The 12,597-nt window shown below is 38.2% G+C and overlaps 2 protein-coding genes and 1 long non-coding RNA gene across 3 annotated transcripts; all 3 read left to right on the top strand.

Annotated features, from left to right (window-relative positions):
* Positions 1–203: 203 nt before the first annotated feature.
* LOC113692456 (uncharacterized) lies at positions 204–1,739 on the top strand. The gene is made up of 4 exons (XR_011815775.1): positions 204–874; positions 1,015–1,299; positions 1,428–1,486; positions 1,588–1,739. It is a non-coding gene; the product is annotated as an uncharacterized lncRNA (long non-coding RNA).
* Position 1,740: 1 nt separating this feature from the next.
* Positions 1,741–3,089, top strand: LOC140004419 (uncharacterized). Its single transcript, XM_027210865.2, has 3 exons — positions 1,741–1,809; positions 1,954–2,281; positions 2,350–3,089. The coding sequence occupies exons 1-3, from the start codon at positions 1,778–1,780 to the stop codon at positions 2,716–2,718; spliced, it is 729 nt and encodes a 242-aa protein (XP_027066666.2). The 5' UTR covers positions 1,741–1,777; the 3' UTR covers positions 2,719–3,089.
* Positions 3,090–10,683: 7,594 nt separating this feature from the next.
* LOC113693976 (uncharacterized) lies at positions 10,684–11,777 on the top strand. Its single transcript, XM_027212794.2, has one exon. It carries the CDS (start codon positions 10,827–10,829, stop codon positions 11,454–11,456), a length of 630 nt encoding a protein of 209 aa, XP_027068595.1. The 5' UTR covers positions 10,684–10,826; the 3' UTR covers positions 11,457–11,777.
* Positions 11,778–12,597: the final 820 nt, after the last annotated feature.

Consider the following 12,597-nt stretch of genomic DNA (forward strand, 5'->3'; position numbering starts at 1 on the left):
TCTTGATACGAGAATGCATCATCATGCGGCAGTCGAAGGTAATACGAGGAGGATAGGTGCTGAAACCACCAGCCAGAATTCCACGTATCTAATATTGGCTGCAAATAGAACCCACCGGAAAGATCCTACTGATAGCTTCAATTACTACACTGGCGGTTGGAACATTACCAATCCACATTACATATTTGTGAGCTTTCCCCAATTTTATGCTTGAACAGTACGATCACATTTTTATCTTTCTTTCCGAAATTATGCATTATCTAGCTATTCAATTACATCAATTCGTCTTTAAATTCAACTAGCGGTGTAAGTTTATTGATGATTAAAAAAAATGTAGGTGTTTTATTTTACCTGACGAGATAAATGAATATGATATTCAGAATTCTTTGCAGTCGGTATTGATAGAGCAAATGCATGTCCATTTTTTTTTCCATATTCTTTCTATTGATCCTTTATGGTATTCTCACACTTTCTTTTATCTGTTTCCTATATGTACGCCCTGTCTTGTGTTTAGCTTTCGCGATGTCCAACATTTTCTATTATACATTCCTATCCAAATTTTTATTTCTTTTGCAGCTTCCGCAACTTTATAGACCATTGCAATCTGCAATGGATTTCCCTCTTCTTTCTAGCATTTTTCTACAGGTTTGATCCACTGATATTTATTATGCTTATCTTGCTTTGCCTTGTAGTCTGTTGCTTATTCAGCTACTGGCCCTTTCGTCTTTGCTGTTGTATGGTTCATATTCTTCGCAGTATTCCTGCTTTGCTTCTGCTGTCGTTGTTGCTTCTGCAGCAGAAACAGTTACGGCTATTCTCGAACTGCCTATGCTGTCTCCGTTACTTGCCTTGCCATTTTCACCATTGCAGCAATGTACTGACTCTTTTTCTCTCTGCCTAACTAGTTTCTTCCTCTCTTATACCTTTATTGAAATGTGTTTTAAATCCCAGAAAGATCTGGATTTTTATAGAAACTATGGATTTGTTGTGAAACGTTTCTGCATTTCATTTTAGAGGTGGAATTGCTTTTGTTTTCGCGGGCCAAGACAAATTCCAGGACAGCATTGTGAACACAACCAGCTTTGTTTTGCACGAGGCAGATGATGTCATTGTGAAGCTGGGAGACGTGCTTCATGATCTTCTGGCCGCGAAGAATAGTAGTGTTGGACGAGCAGTCTTACCTGATGATTTAAAGGCTAATATTGATAGTACTGGGAAAACGATTAATGCTGTAACTGCTCAATTTCGGAATATCACCACAAAGAATTCGCAGGACATTCGCAGTTTGTTGAGTCCCCTGTACTATCCCGTTCTTATGTCTCCCTTCCGTGTTCTTGGATTGCTGCTAATTTCACTATTCGCCACATCTTTGGTCCCTTTTTCTTTGGGGGGTCTTAAGAAAATCTTTAACCTTAATTTTTGTACAGGAGATTGATGTTGATTTACGTTGCTTCTGCTTTGCTCATCTTGGCAGTCCTCGGATTCTGTAAGTTGTTTGCATTTGTTCAAGGATTTGAACATGGCTTTTCATATTTCAAACATCTCATCGAAGTGTCAATGATTGGTGCCGGCTCTTGTTTGTCACAGTACTTTCCGTTCTTGGGCTGGGATGTTTGGTATACAGGCGAGTATAATTTCATGAAATCCTGGCTTGCTACTGCAATAATCCCGAGAAAGCAGTTGAATGTGCTGTTATTCTTATGTCTGCTGATCAAGCTATATTTCCCATTGGCGCAGCTTGGCAGTCATTGGATGGATTCTGGTAGCAGCTACGTTTATGATGAGTGGCGTGTTTCTTCTTGTGCACAAGTAAGTCAGGAGTTTATGTTCATCATGAAAAAAAAAAAAAAAAAAAAAAAAATCTCCATTCACCTGTGGTCCTCTGATAGTGTTAGCTTTGATCAATTTAAGAAGATACGACTAATTTCTTTTGTTATTTGCTTATATTATCAGTGCCGTTGCAGACACATGCGTAGCCTTGGACGAATGGCTCCAGAATCCAACTGCCCATTCAGCCCTTGAAGAAATAATCCCCCAAGTAGATAATCAAACTGCTCAAGAGATCTCCTCAGTGACAAAGGGTGTTACTTTCGGCGTGGTCGGAATGCTTAATGGAATAATAACCAACGTCTCCAACGCGGATGTTCCCCCAGATGTTGGCCCCCCCTTATACTTCCACCAAAATGGCCCCTTGGTCCCTGTTGCTTGCAACCCATACGACTCCAATTTGACCGACAGGAAATGTGCAGATGGCGAAGTCAGCTTGAAGGATGCACCGCAGGTGTGTTTTCGGAATCCCTCATCTTTCTGATCGCCGCCAAAACCAGTAACTAGATTCTCATTTTGCAGGTATGGAAGAAGTACGTTTGTCAAGTTTCTGGTGGGATATGCAGCTCACCGGGCAGAATAACTCCTGATGATTACGACCAGCTGGCTAGCACGGCAAATACCAGCTATGCTTTATACGAGGACACGCCATTTGTGGTGGGCTTGATAGACTCCACGTATCTGAAAGAATTGTTTGGTGGTATTAGTAGAGATTACTGCCCAGGTTTGAGCAAATTTACCAGTTGGATGTACCTTGGCTTCATCTCTTCCTCAGTTGCGGTAATGTTATCATTGCTGATATGGATATTCTACGCCAGAGAGCGAAGGCACCGTGCATACACCAAAAAGGTTGACAGCAGATCCTCAGCTGAAAGCCCTTTTGCTTCCTGAATGAGCAAATGGGGCCATAGATGACTTTTTGTTTTCTTTGTTGTTTCCTGTTCCTCTTCTTCTTCTGCATCTTCTTCTCCGTTTTTCTAAGTGGATACAAGTGCAGGAGGAGTAGCATTTTAGATCATATACATCATCGTCATAGGATTTACTAGTTTGAACCTGGGTACCATTACAATAATATAAGTCACATTATCAATCAAATAAAATATCGTGTGAGTCGAGTCCAACTTGTAACAGTGTAGGACGACCATCATTAATCCGAGGAAAAAAAGTCTAATCTGATATCTATCAGGACTAAAAATATAAATACACCCAAAACCTCTTCTCTATTTGGATGATATCCCGCTCTTCTCTTCGAGCGTTATTCAACGTCAATAATACGCGATTCCTGGCGTAAAACTTTTAGTCAGTTTTTTCTTCTCGAACCCAAAATATTATAGGCTTTGTTCACTGCAGAATGTGGGAAACGCGTATTACTTTTGGTCCAAAATCTAGACTCTATGATGAATGATTGAATGATCAAAGCCCGCCCCCCCCCCCCCCCCCCAATAAATATAATCAACATTCCCAGGGTTTCCAGTCAGGGACGGAGCCAGAAATTTATTTTTGGGGGGGCTGAAGTGTATTAAAAATTTTTTTGTGTGACGAAATAAATATATTTAATAAGTAAAATTTAGAATCAATAATTATAAAAATAATAAAAACATATAATTATACATACCCAAAATTTTGTTATTGATTAACACTTGAAGTATTGGTAGTTGTTGCACTCGAATAACGAAGAGGAGGCAATTGCATTCTGCGAGTCTTCATCCGTTGAAAACGCTGCAATATTTGCTCATTTTCAATTGTTGCAAAAATATTCGCTTTTTTGTGAGTCAAAATATATTTAGTCCTGCTAGTTTCATTTTACCTTTACTCTTAACTGAGCTTAAAGTTGGAAAAGTCAATTGCGGAATGGAACCTTGGAGGTCCATTTGCAATACAATTTTCTCTTTTCAAAATTTTTATAAAAGAAATGCAGTTTTAATGTAAATCTGCTTTCTGAGAAACACTTTTTAAGCTGCTTTGAAAAAGCTAAAGCATATGAGAAACAGCTCCTTAGCCTTAGCCCAATAAACATGTATTAGCAGAAATGCTTTAGTAATGCTCTCAGCTGGCACTCTCATTCACTCTTGTATGGGCTCCTGTTGTGCAGAAAATATATATTAAATGGGATTTAGAATCAGACAGTTCCAGGAGGATTTGGATTGGGGTATTAATGTCATCTTTAGAATTAGATACTTTAGCTAAATTGCATTAATGTCCTTGAACTAAAACTAATTTGCAAACAAAGGTCCTCCAATGGACAGGTCGTACCCATCCATCATCTACCATCAACAACGGTCCAAAGAACAAAGTTAGTAATCGATGTAAAGATCATCTGACTCCAAATAAACCCCCAAAGAAAGATATTTCCATAAACCCCAAAGAAAGATATCATCTGATCGCATAGATAGTGGGCTGGGCTGGGCTGGCCGCCGGAATCCCCTATATTAGGGGGTTTTCCGGCGGCTTGGGGGGGGGCTTAAGCCCCCACCAGCCCCCCCTTAAATCCGTGGCTGTTTCCAGTAGTGTTTGCTACCACAACTTGAAAGATTCCAACTTTCAACCTATAGATAGTTGATACTGGCTCATGGGCTGGGGAATTAGCTTCCTCATCCAAGGGCCACAACAGCAAGGCAAGTGGGAGAGGCTGGCCCCTACGTTGTAATCTAGTCTTTTTCTTTTTTGTTTTTTGTTGTCGACACAGGCATGTTCGGGTCAATCCTTACGGGACCCGATTAATCTCTTGCGATTCGAGCCCAACGCTCCAATCCGGCCCGAACACGTTAAGTGCGCGGAGAAATTCAGCAGAGCGAAGATTCGAACTTGTGACCTCAAGGTTCACTGGTGAGAGACGCTGCTGCTGGACCATTCACGCGGGACCCTACGTTGTAATCTAGTCATTCGATCTTTTTTTCTTCGTTAGCTACGAGCTGTGAAAATTTTTAAGAATGTAGGACCCAAATTAAAATCATTACTGACTAGGGGAGAAAAATCAACTTTCAGGCATGGACAATAATACTTTAGTAAATAGATAAGAAGGGAAGAATATGAATCTCATAGTTTTTGGGTGCGATTTGTGGTGCTATTGATCGATCATATGCAACCATAAACAGATGATTAGCTGTACCCATTGCAAAAATCACTGCCAAAAAAAGAAACTCAATTCCTGAACGGATTGTGTCTGTGGGCTCTAATTGAAGATGAGTTGGAATGATGGAGGGCCTGAACGGCTGGTGCTCTCCGACTTCAGGTACCAATCACGGATGGCGATTTGCACCATCTCCCGGTCGAGAGTCGGTCGTGTTTCGTAATCGTCTAGCATTTCAGGTCCAGATCATGTCCGCTAATCTTGGCGAGTAATACTTTTCCAACCTACTAATTGATTGATGATGATCCCCACATACAAAGCCCCCCGCACCATGGCCCTCGGTCCAGAAAAGATGGGGCATACGACGTCTGGAAGCTTGAGTGCGGAAAGGTACTATAACATTATTACATAGGCAATGGTAATATGGGGGGGTTCAGTTACAGTTAATCAATTCCGATGTTATGCTTATGGTTAATAGTTACAGGAGGAAGTCGCGGCACTGAACAGTACATATACTCGCCAAGTTGGGCTGCGGCTTTTTCAACGCAATGCAACTGCTGGATTGACTTGAAGACTTGAAATAATAGAAGTCATTTTGATGCATCCCTGCACTTTTAATGTCTTCAGTTGACTCATTTAATCAAATTATTGTTGGTAGCTCTGATGAGACCCATTCTCTGGCCTCCAACTTCCAGCCTTGCTCGTCAGATCAATCGGTCAAATTTCAGACAATTGGCAACTCGTAAGTTCAATTACTTGGTCCCCGCGCCTGAATTCCAAAGCAACTTTTTTGCAATTGCCCTTTATTCCTTTTTTTTTGGGGGGGGGGGGGGGTTGTTCTTTCCGAAAACTGACGGCTTGAACGCGTTTGATACTTGCAATTGCTAGGGAATGTATTAAGAATTTTGAAGATACCTTCCTTTGGCAGTGGATGTAGAGATTTGATTAATGTTTCTTTATGCGCCATGCTACTCTAACAAAGGGAGTATTATCCTACCAGTAGTTTTCAAAACGTACATGCACATCAGAGAAGAATAGAACGTGCCACGTAAAGAAAAAAATAATACTACGATACCAGTACTAGTGCGTGTATGTATATGTATATATATATGCTTCGTTTGAATTGATTTGTTTTTTAAATATAATATTATAATAATACATAAATAAAAATAATTTAAAAAATATCTCATTCATACGATATATCAAATATTTAAAAAAAATATTTATAATAAAAATTTTTTATATACATTATTACAGTAAAATATTTTAAAAATATCTAAAAAAAAAAGTTGATACATACGGTGTAAATATTATTCCACCCTTTAATGTATCTTCATAACCTTTTCTTTTACTATTTATTATTGGATGCCACATGTAAAGCTAAATCATCGATATTAAAGAATCAACTTTGGAAACGACTTTGTCAACAGTCAAGCAAAACCGTGGACTGCAGCCAACTCCACGAATTTTGGCCTTACGTGCCCTAAATTGAATGCTCCCCATTGGGTCATCATCTAGACCTGCGCCCCGCCTGAATCTTCCAAACTGATAAATATTACTCCCTCCGTCCCGTTTTATTAGTTTTGGTTTTTTTTTCACACAGATTAAGAAAGTGTAATTAATTTGGTTGGAAACATAAATTTAGATTAATAATTTTCTAAAATACCCTTACGCTAATCACGAAGAGTGCCAATTAATATCAGTTACAGCTAATGGGTTAGTATTGGAAAAGCTCAATGTATTCAATGTAGTGGGTTAGTATTTAATAACAATATATTAATAACAAGATATTTAATAAGGGTATTTTAGATAATTTGAAAGATTACTACATTTCTTAATGGGAAAGTGGACTACAATTTGGGACAGACGAAAAAGGAAAACAAGACTATCAAAGTGGGACGGAGGGAGTAATTAGGTTTGTTTGGATACACGTATTATTTCAAATAATATTTCACTTGCATCATAAACATATTTTTCAATTCACCTTTTTATATTTTTAATTAATTTTTTATCTCACATACATCACATCACAAAAAATGTTACAATAATTATTCTAAATAATATTTCAAATAATACTCTATCCAAACAATAGTAAACCGATTCATGGGAACATAAGAAAACGTTTTTGAGCTTCCTGTCCAAGAAAGCAGCCATTTATTTTGATCAAGAAAATGAAATGTTTGTGTGTGTTAAGGACAAGTGTGCATGTTTTTGGACACAAAAACAAAGGTGAGTGTTCAAACCAGTTCCAGAACGTGGACACCCCCGCTCGCTTTTGAAAACTTAACACACCGGAAACTTAACACAGAATTTGATGCTAAAATAAACGTCGTTCTTTTGTTCTTGATTTTCTTTTTTCTGGTAATTGATTTTGGCGTGTGCCGTTTGCGCCACAAATCATATTCATCAGTTTAATATATAGTGTGCATTTCGGTTTCCGCCGCCTCCAGTCCTGAATGGTGGACTGGTGTGGGATGCTTCCTAATTAGGCATCTCCTCCTCGGTTAGTAGAATCTTCAGCGGTAAATTGTTGGCTTTAGTATCCATTTGATCAAATTGATTTTTTTTTTTTGTCATTCATCATTTATTTACTCTAGTTAAATATAAAAGGACTGAATCACCATCGGACCAGACGGGTGCACTATGCACCCGTATGAATTTCGAAAATCACATATTGTAACAAATAATGGGAGACAGGATTTGAACCCTTAACCTCCTATTCACCTACACATAAAGTCTTTGGTGGCGGCCTCCACACCAAATTGATTCTATTTAACTAGGTATATTTTGTAACCGGTCTGAACGGAACATTTGGATAGCCCAAACAGGATCAAAATATGACCCCAAAAAAAAAAAAAAAAGTAGAATAGTTGATCAAAAACGAGGTTTGGTCCACATAATTTCAACCGCTATTTTATACGTTTATTATCCTCCCGCTTTTTGTGTATTGTGAATAAGAATGTCACGGATATTGTGATTTTAAAAGTTTCACTAATTTAATTTTTCTACGTTTATCGCTGTATCACTTTTTGCACATCTTTATACTCTGAATAAGATAAGATGGAAAACTACCGAGCTATTCAATATGAAAGCTTCCTCCCAAACGGTAGAGTTAATTTTTTCATAACTAGCTAAGAGTGTAAAATTAAAGAGGGGAAAAAGCCAAAGACAATATATGACTTTGAATCCACGCCAAGTTTGCACTCTCGTGAATCTTCCTTTTATGATCTGCAGAATCTTTCGCCTTATAATTAATATTTCTTCAAGATTCCCACCGATCGCAAGTGCCATGCATCTTCAATTTGTTCCACTCAAATTTCTTGGGACCTCAATGTCATCTTCTTTTTAAAATTTGTTGAAGCGAATTTCGCGCATCCACCAATAACTATCACCCCACGGAAGAAATACATTAACAAACTCACATGGAGTGGGGCATAACCCTAATAAATCTAGGTATCCGACCACCTAATTCTATGCAAATCCTTAACTTTACATTTTACTATTTTAGTAATGGAAAATGAAAAATGTTATTTGCAATCATTTTTTTGTTGTTATTTACAATCCCACCATTTGTTTTATCATATAACCTAATAAATGAAAACTATATGATTCAAGATGATAGCATGAGTATGAATGACAAGAATGAGATTACAAATAAATATTTTCCTTAGAGTGCGTTTGATGAAACTGATGTCTGAAAACTGAAATCTGAATCCATTAAATTAGTGAATTATTAAGTATTAAATTTGATATATGTAAGTGTATGTCACATTACGTGATAAGTGAATAACTTATTATTTATTTTTTGGAGCAAAATTTGCCTAAGAAATTCAATGACACTTGACGAAATCAGATGTTCTAATTTTTATTATCAAACGAATATATTAAGATCATAACCCATTAAATGTAAGTGTTGAATTGAGTTATCAAACAGGATCTTAGTAATAAAACTTGTCTCCCATTGAATATGTTTGTCACGAGAAGATTCTTCCTAAATTAGAACAACAATCTACACATTATCTATTTGTTAAACATGCAACGCCTATACCAACAAATTCAGATTGTTATATCTTAATAATGCACAAGATCATGATAATTGCGCATGATGGGATTGGCGTGCACCTAATTCTCAACTTTCTGTCCCATGAGTTCTTCATACCAATATAATCTGGTAACTTGTTTTAACATAACCATCGTTAGGTTTAAGCCTGCTCATACTGCCCAGCTAAACTTATAAATCACTTAATTATTTGTCTCCCAGAGTTATGCTTAAAATTTTCAATTGGCAACATTTAAGGCAATTTATACATCTTATGAATCCATGTAGAACATCCATGTTTAAAAAAAAAATTAATTACTTTAATATCTCGTGCACAAAAAATAAAAATCTAAAACTAATAATGGCAGAGTAAAATGTTCATATAATATGCTGACGCTAGGAAAGTTAAAAGGCGCACAAAATTCAGCCTCATGGTTTCTGCCCACATGTGCACCACCCGTGATGGTCCACCCGCATCCAATAATTTCTTTAATCATGGCACGCACAATACGCGGAATCTACAGAATGTGAGTCAGTAAAGCAGATGACTTACGTGGCTGCCCACTGTTCTGTCTACCCGAATGAGCCGTCAATCAAACGGCGGAGGTTTCTGTTTTTCAATTCCCAGCCCACTGATTCCACTTCCCACCATCTTAACCGTGACATACAACGGTTAGGCTCCGCCGAATAAAGGGGCCATGCCCCGAGTCAGGTCCTGCATTGATTTTCAAACAATTTTCAGGAAAAAAGGTGCATGCAACTCTTGATTCATCTAGACAATTTGCAGCATTTTTTTTTGGGGTTAGAAAAATACATAACTTGCACTTTGACCCCTTTTAACTCGAATTTAGAAATTTCACCTCAGAAAGGACCACTAGAAAATTAAAATGCTGGATGAAAACAAATTTCAATCGTAAGAGCATTTTATTTATGTTTGAAACTAAAGAACTAGTTAACCTTGCTTGCAATTCTGTTAATGAATGATAAATAATGCTAGAAAGATATCATAAATATGAGTCTGCTAAAATATAGTACGAGTGTTAAAATTTTTAGAAATGTTATTGTTAATATGTGCATTTACAATACAAATTATGTGTGATTTAACAAGTTAGAAAAATTATATAAATATTTATCAATAGAGAAACTCTTTTCAATTATTAGTCTAGATATAAGGATTTATTAGAAAGATATTTAGGCTATGACAAGTCACTCTCCATCCACTATCTCCATCCACCATCACAAAAAAAATATGTATGTTAAATGTTATAGAAAGATATTCTTATTTTGGTTCGAATATTAAATAAACAGCATTAGCTGAATGAGGAAGAAGTGGTGATAAATCAAATAAATTCACATTATAATTTTAAATGTTTTTGTGCAAAAAGCTCACTAGTTTTGCTCGTTTAAGAAGGAGTAAAAGGAAAAAAAAATAACTTAATCGTAATCCAATTGTTAAATAGCTTGAGTAGTCAATATTAGACTTGATATTAATTGCGTGATGCACCTCACTGCAAAGTTAATTTCATTACCAAAATTGATTGTAATGTATCATGATGTCGACAAGTTGACGATTTAAGTTGTGCTATGGGACCCGACTTCCAATTCCACGAAATATCAAGGTGTAAAACTGTAAATTGGAAATAACCAGCAGATACCAAAGATTAGACAAAAAAATAAAAATAAAAACCGCCATGGAGATTACTTTTTCCAATTCTACAGCTTTCAAACTCCTATAAATACATGGCTCGAGTCAAGTCAGGTTTGCCAAATTAGACGCTCAAAATCATCCTTATTGGAAGTACAGTTGATCAATATTCTCTACTGTTTTTCCTTTCTCTCTCTACAACCACCTTTCTCCTATCTTGTACTAGTGGTCTTTAACCGACAAATATGGCCGCCGCAACTCGGCGATCAAGCGGACCAGTGCTCCGTTCGCTCTCACCTTCTGGAAGATTCTATTCCTCCAGAACGCGGTCATTCTCCTGCTCCTCCTCCTCGTCATCAGCTTTCGCTTCGTCGACATCAACTTTTTCAGCTCGCTCCAACCCTTCCACTCTCCTTCACAGATCGACTTCTCCTACCCGCGTCAATCTATATAGTTCTGCTCCTTCCGCTGCCACGGTTCGATTTTCATTGGACCGGCCTATTTCCCCCAACCGTTCCATTTCCATGGTGAACAAGAAAAACCAGGTGGTTCAGAAGTCTCAGAAGCGGACTTGTATGTGCTCTCCCACAAATCATCCTGGCTCGTTCCGCTGCAGTTTGCATAAGAGTATTGGCCACAGTAGTAGCAGCAGCAGTCATACCCAAACGGCGCCGTACAACGCGAACCGGTTGAACATGAGGAGGTCCGCGATGACGAATTCTTTGGTGAGAATCGGAACCGTGGAGGGAGATTTGGTGAAGAGAGCTTTGGCGGCTTTAATTCGTCCTTCTTCTCATCACCAGCGCCGCCGCGGGGATTTCCATCCTCGGCCTAGCCGCCTCTCTGCCATGTCTAAAGCGGAGGGCTCTTCTTGAGGAACCGAAACGCGAACTCTTAAACAGGTTTTTGTGAATTTTGGCTGTTCTTCCGAGAAGAGAGGAGAAGGCGCGGCTGTGAGGGTGACGCCAGCAGGTGGCGGAGGTGACATCAGAAAGAGTTGACTGGTGGTGCGACGGTGGAGGTCGAAGCGGAACGTGTTTTAGTGTCTCCGTGACCGAAACCCTAGGAATCCGGCCACAGAGACCACCTGTGTACATACCTATGTGCATATAGTATAGCAAGTTACGGACTTAATCTGAAAAAATTGCAGAGAATTTTAATTTGCAATATAATTCCGAAGATCTCTCTTAAATCAATCAGTTTTTAATCTTACGGTAATACATTAATTGATCAAATCAACTAAACTAAAGTCAGACTGATTGGAGATTAATCTTGTCAAGTTTCAGATATGGATCCTTAAATCTGCAATTCCTTTCCGATTGGCTTACTATTCATTCTTTAGTCAATTCTGATAACCATATGCTCAGCGCTTCGTTTTTCAAATTTTCTTTTTTCCCCTTTTTTTGGCGTCCCTTTTTTGTTTGAAACGTTCCTCTTTTTCATTTTTCGATTTTATTTTTAACTTTTTTGGTTTTTGTGTTGTTGTGTGTGCTGTGTGTGGGATTTGGGGGGGAGGGTCCATGGGCTTGATAGCCGATACCTCGTTTGTGGTGTTTGATTCGGTCTTGCTGTGGGCGTGAACATTGATCTGGTCTTTCTGCATGCTTGTACTTCTTCTCTTGGCGAAGAAGCATCCTTTTCCTTTCTATTTTTCTCAGTTTGTTTGTTCGTGTGTGGTTATTGACGATTTCTGTTGGTTTGTTTTTCAGGTAATTATATGGTTGGCAGAATTTGGGTGTCAAAAGGTGTTTAAATTTGACCGAGGACATTGGCTGTGATATTCGAGAGGCATGGACCCCGATTGACCCGATTAATTCTTTGAATTTAAGAATGGAAAACCAAAAATGGAAAAGCTAAAAATGACTAAGGATTCTGCACCCAAAGCTAAAAGCTTACCCAGTGAAAGACATTGATCTGATTACCCAGTAAAGTCGATGACTAAACCACAAGAGAAGTGAACACGGGAGTCTGTCATGGTTGCAGGGGGGGAAAAAAACGATCGAGATGGTTTAATTG

The sequence above is a fragment of the Coffea arabica genome, chromosome 6c (genome assembly GCF_036785885.1).
Source record: "Coffea arabica cultivar ET-39 chromosome 6c, Coffea Arabica ET-39 HiFi, whole genome shotgun sequence".
Taxonomy (NCBI): Eukaryota; Viridiplantae; Streptophyta; class Magnoliopsida; order Gentianales; family Rubiaceae; genus Coffea; species Coffea arabica.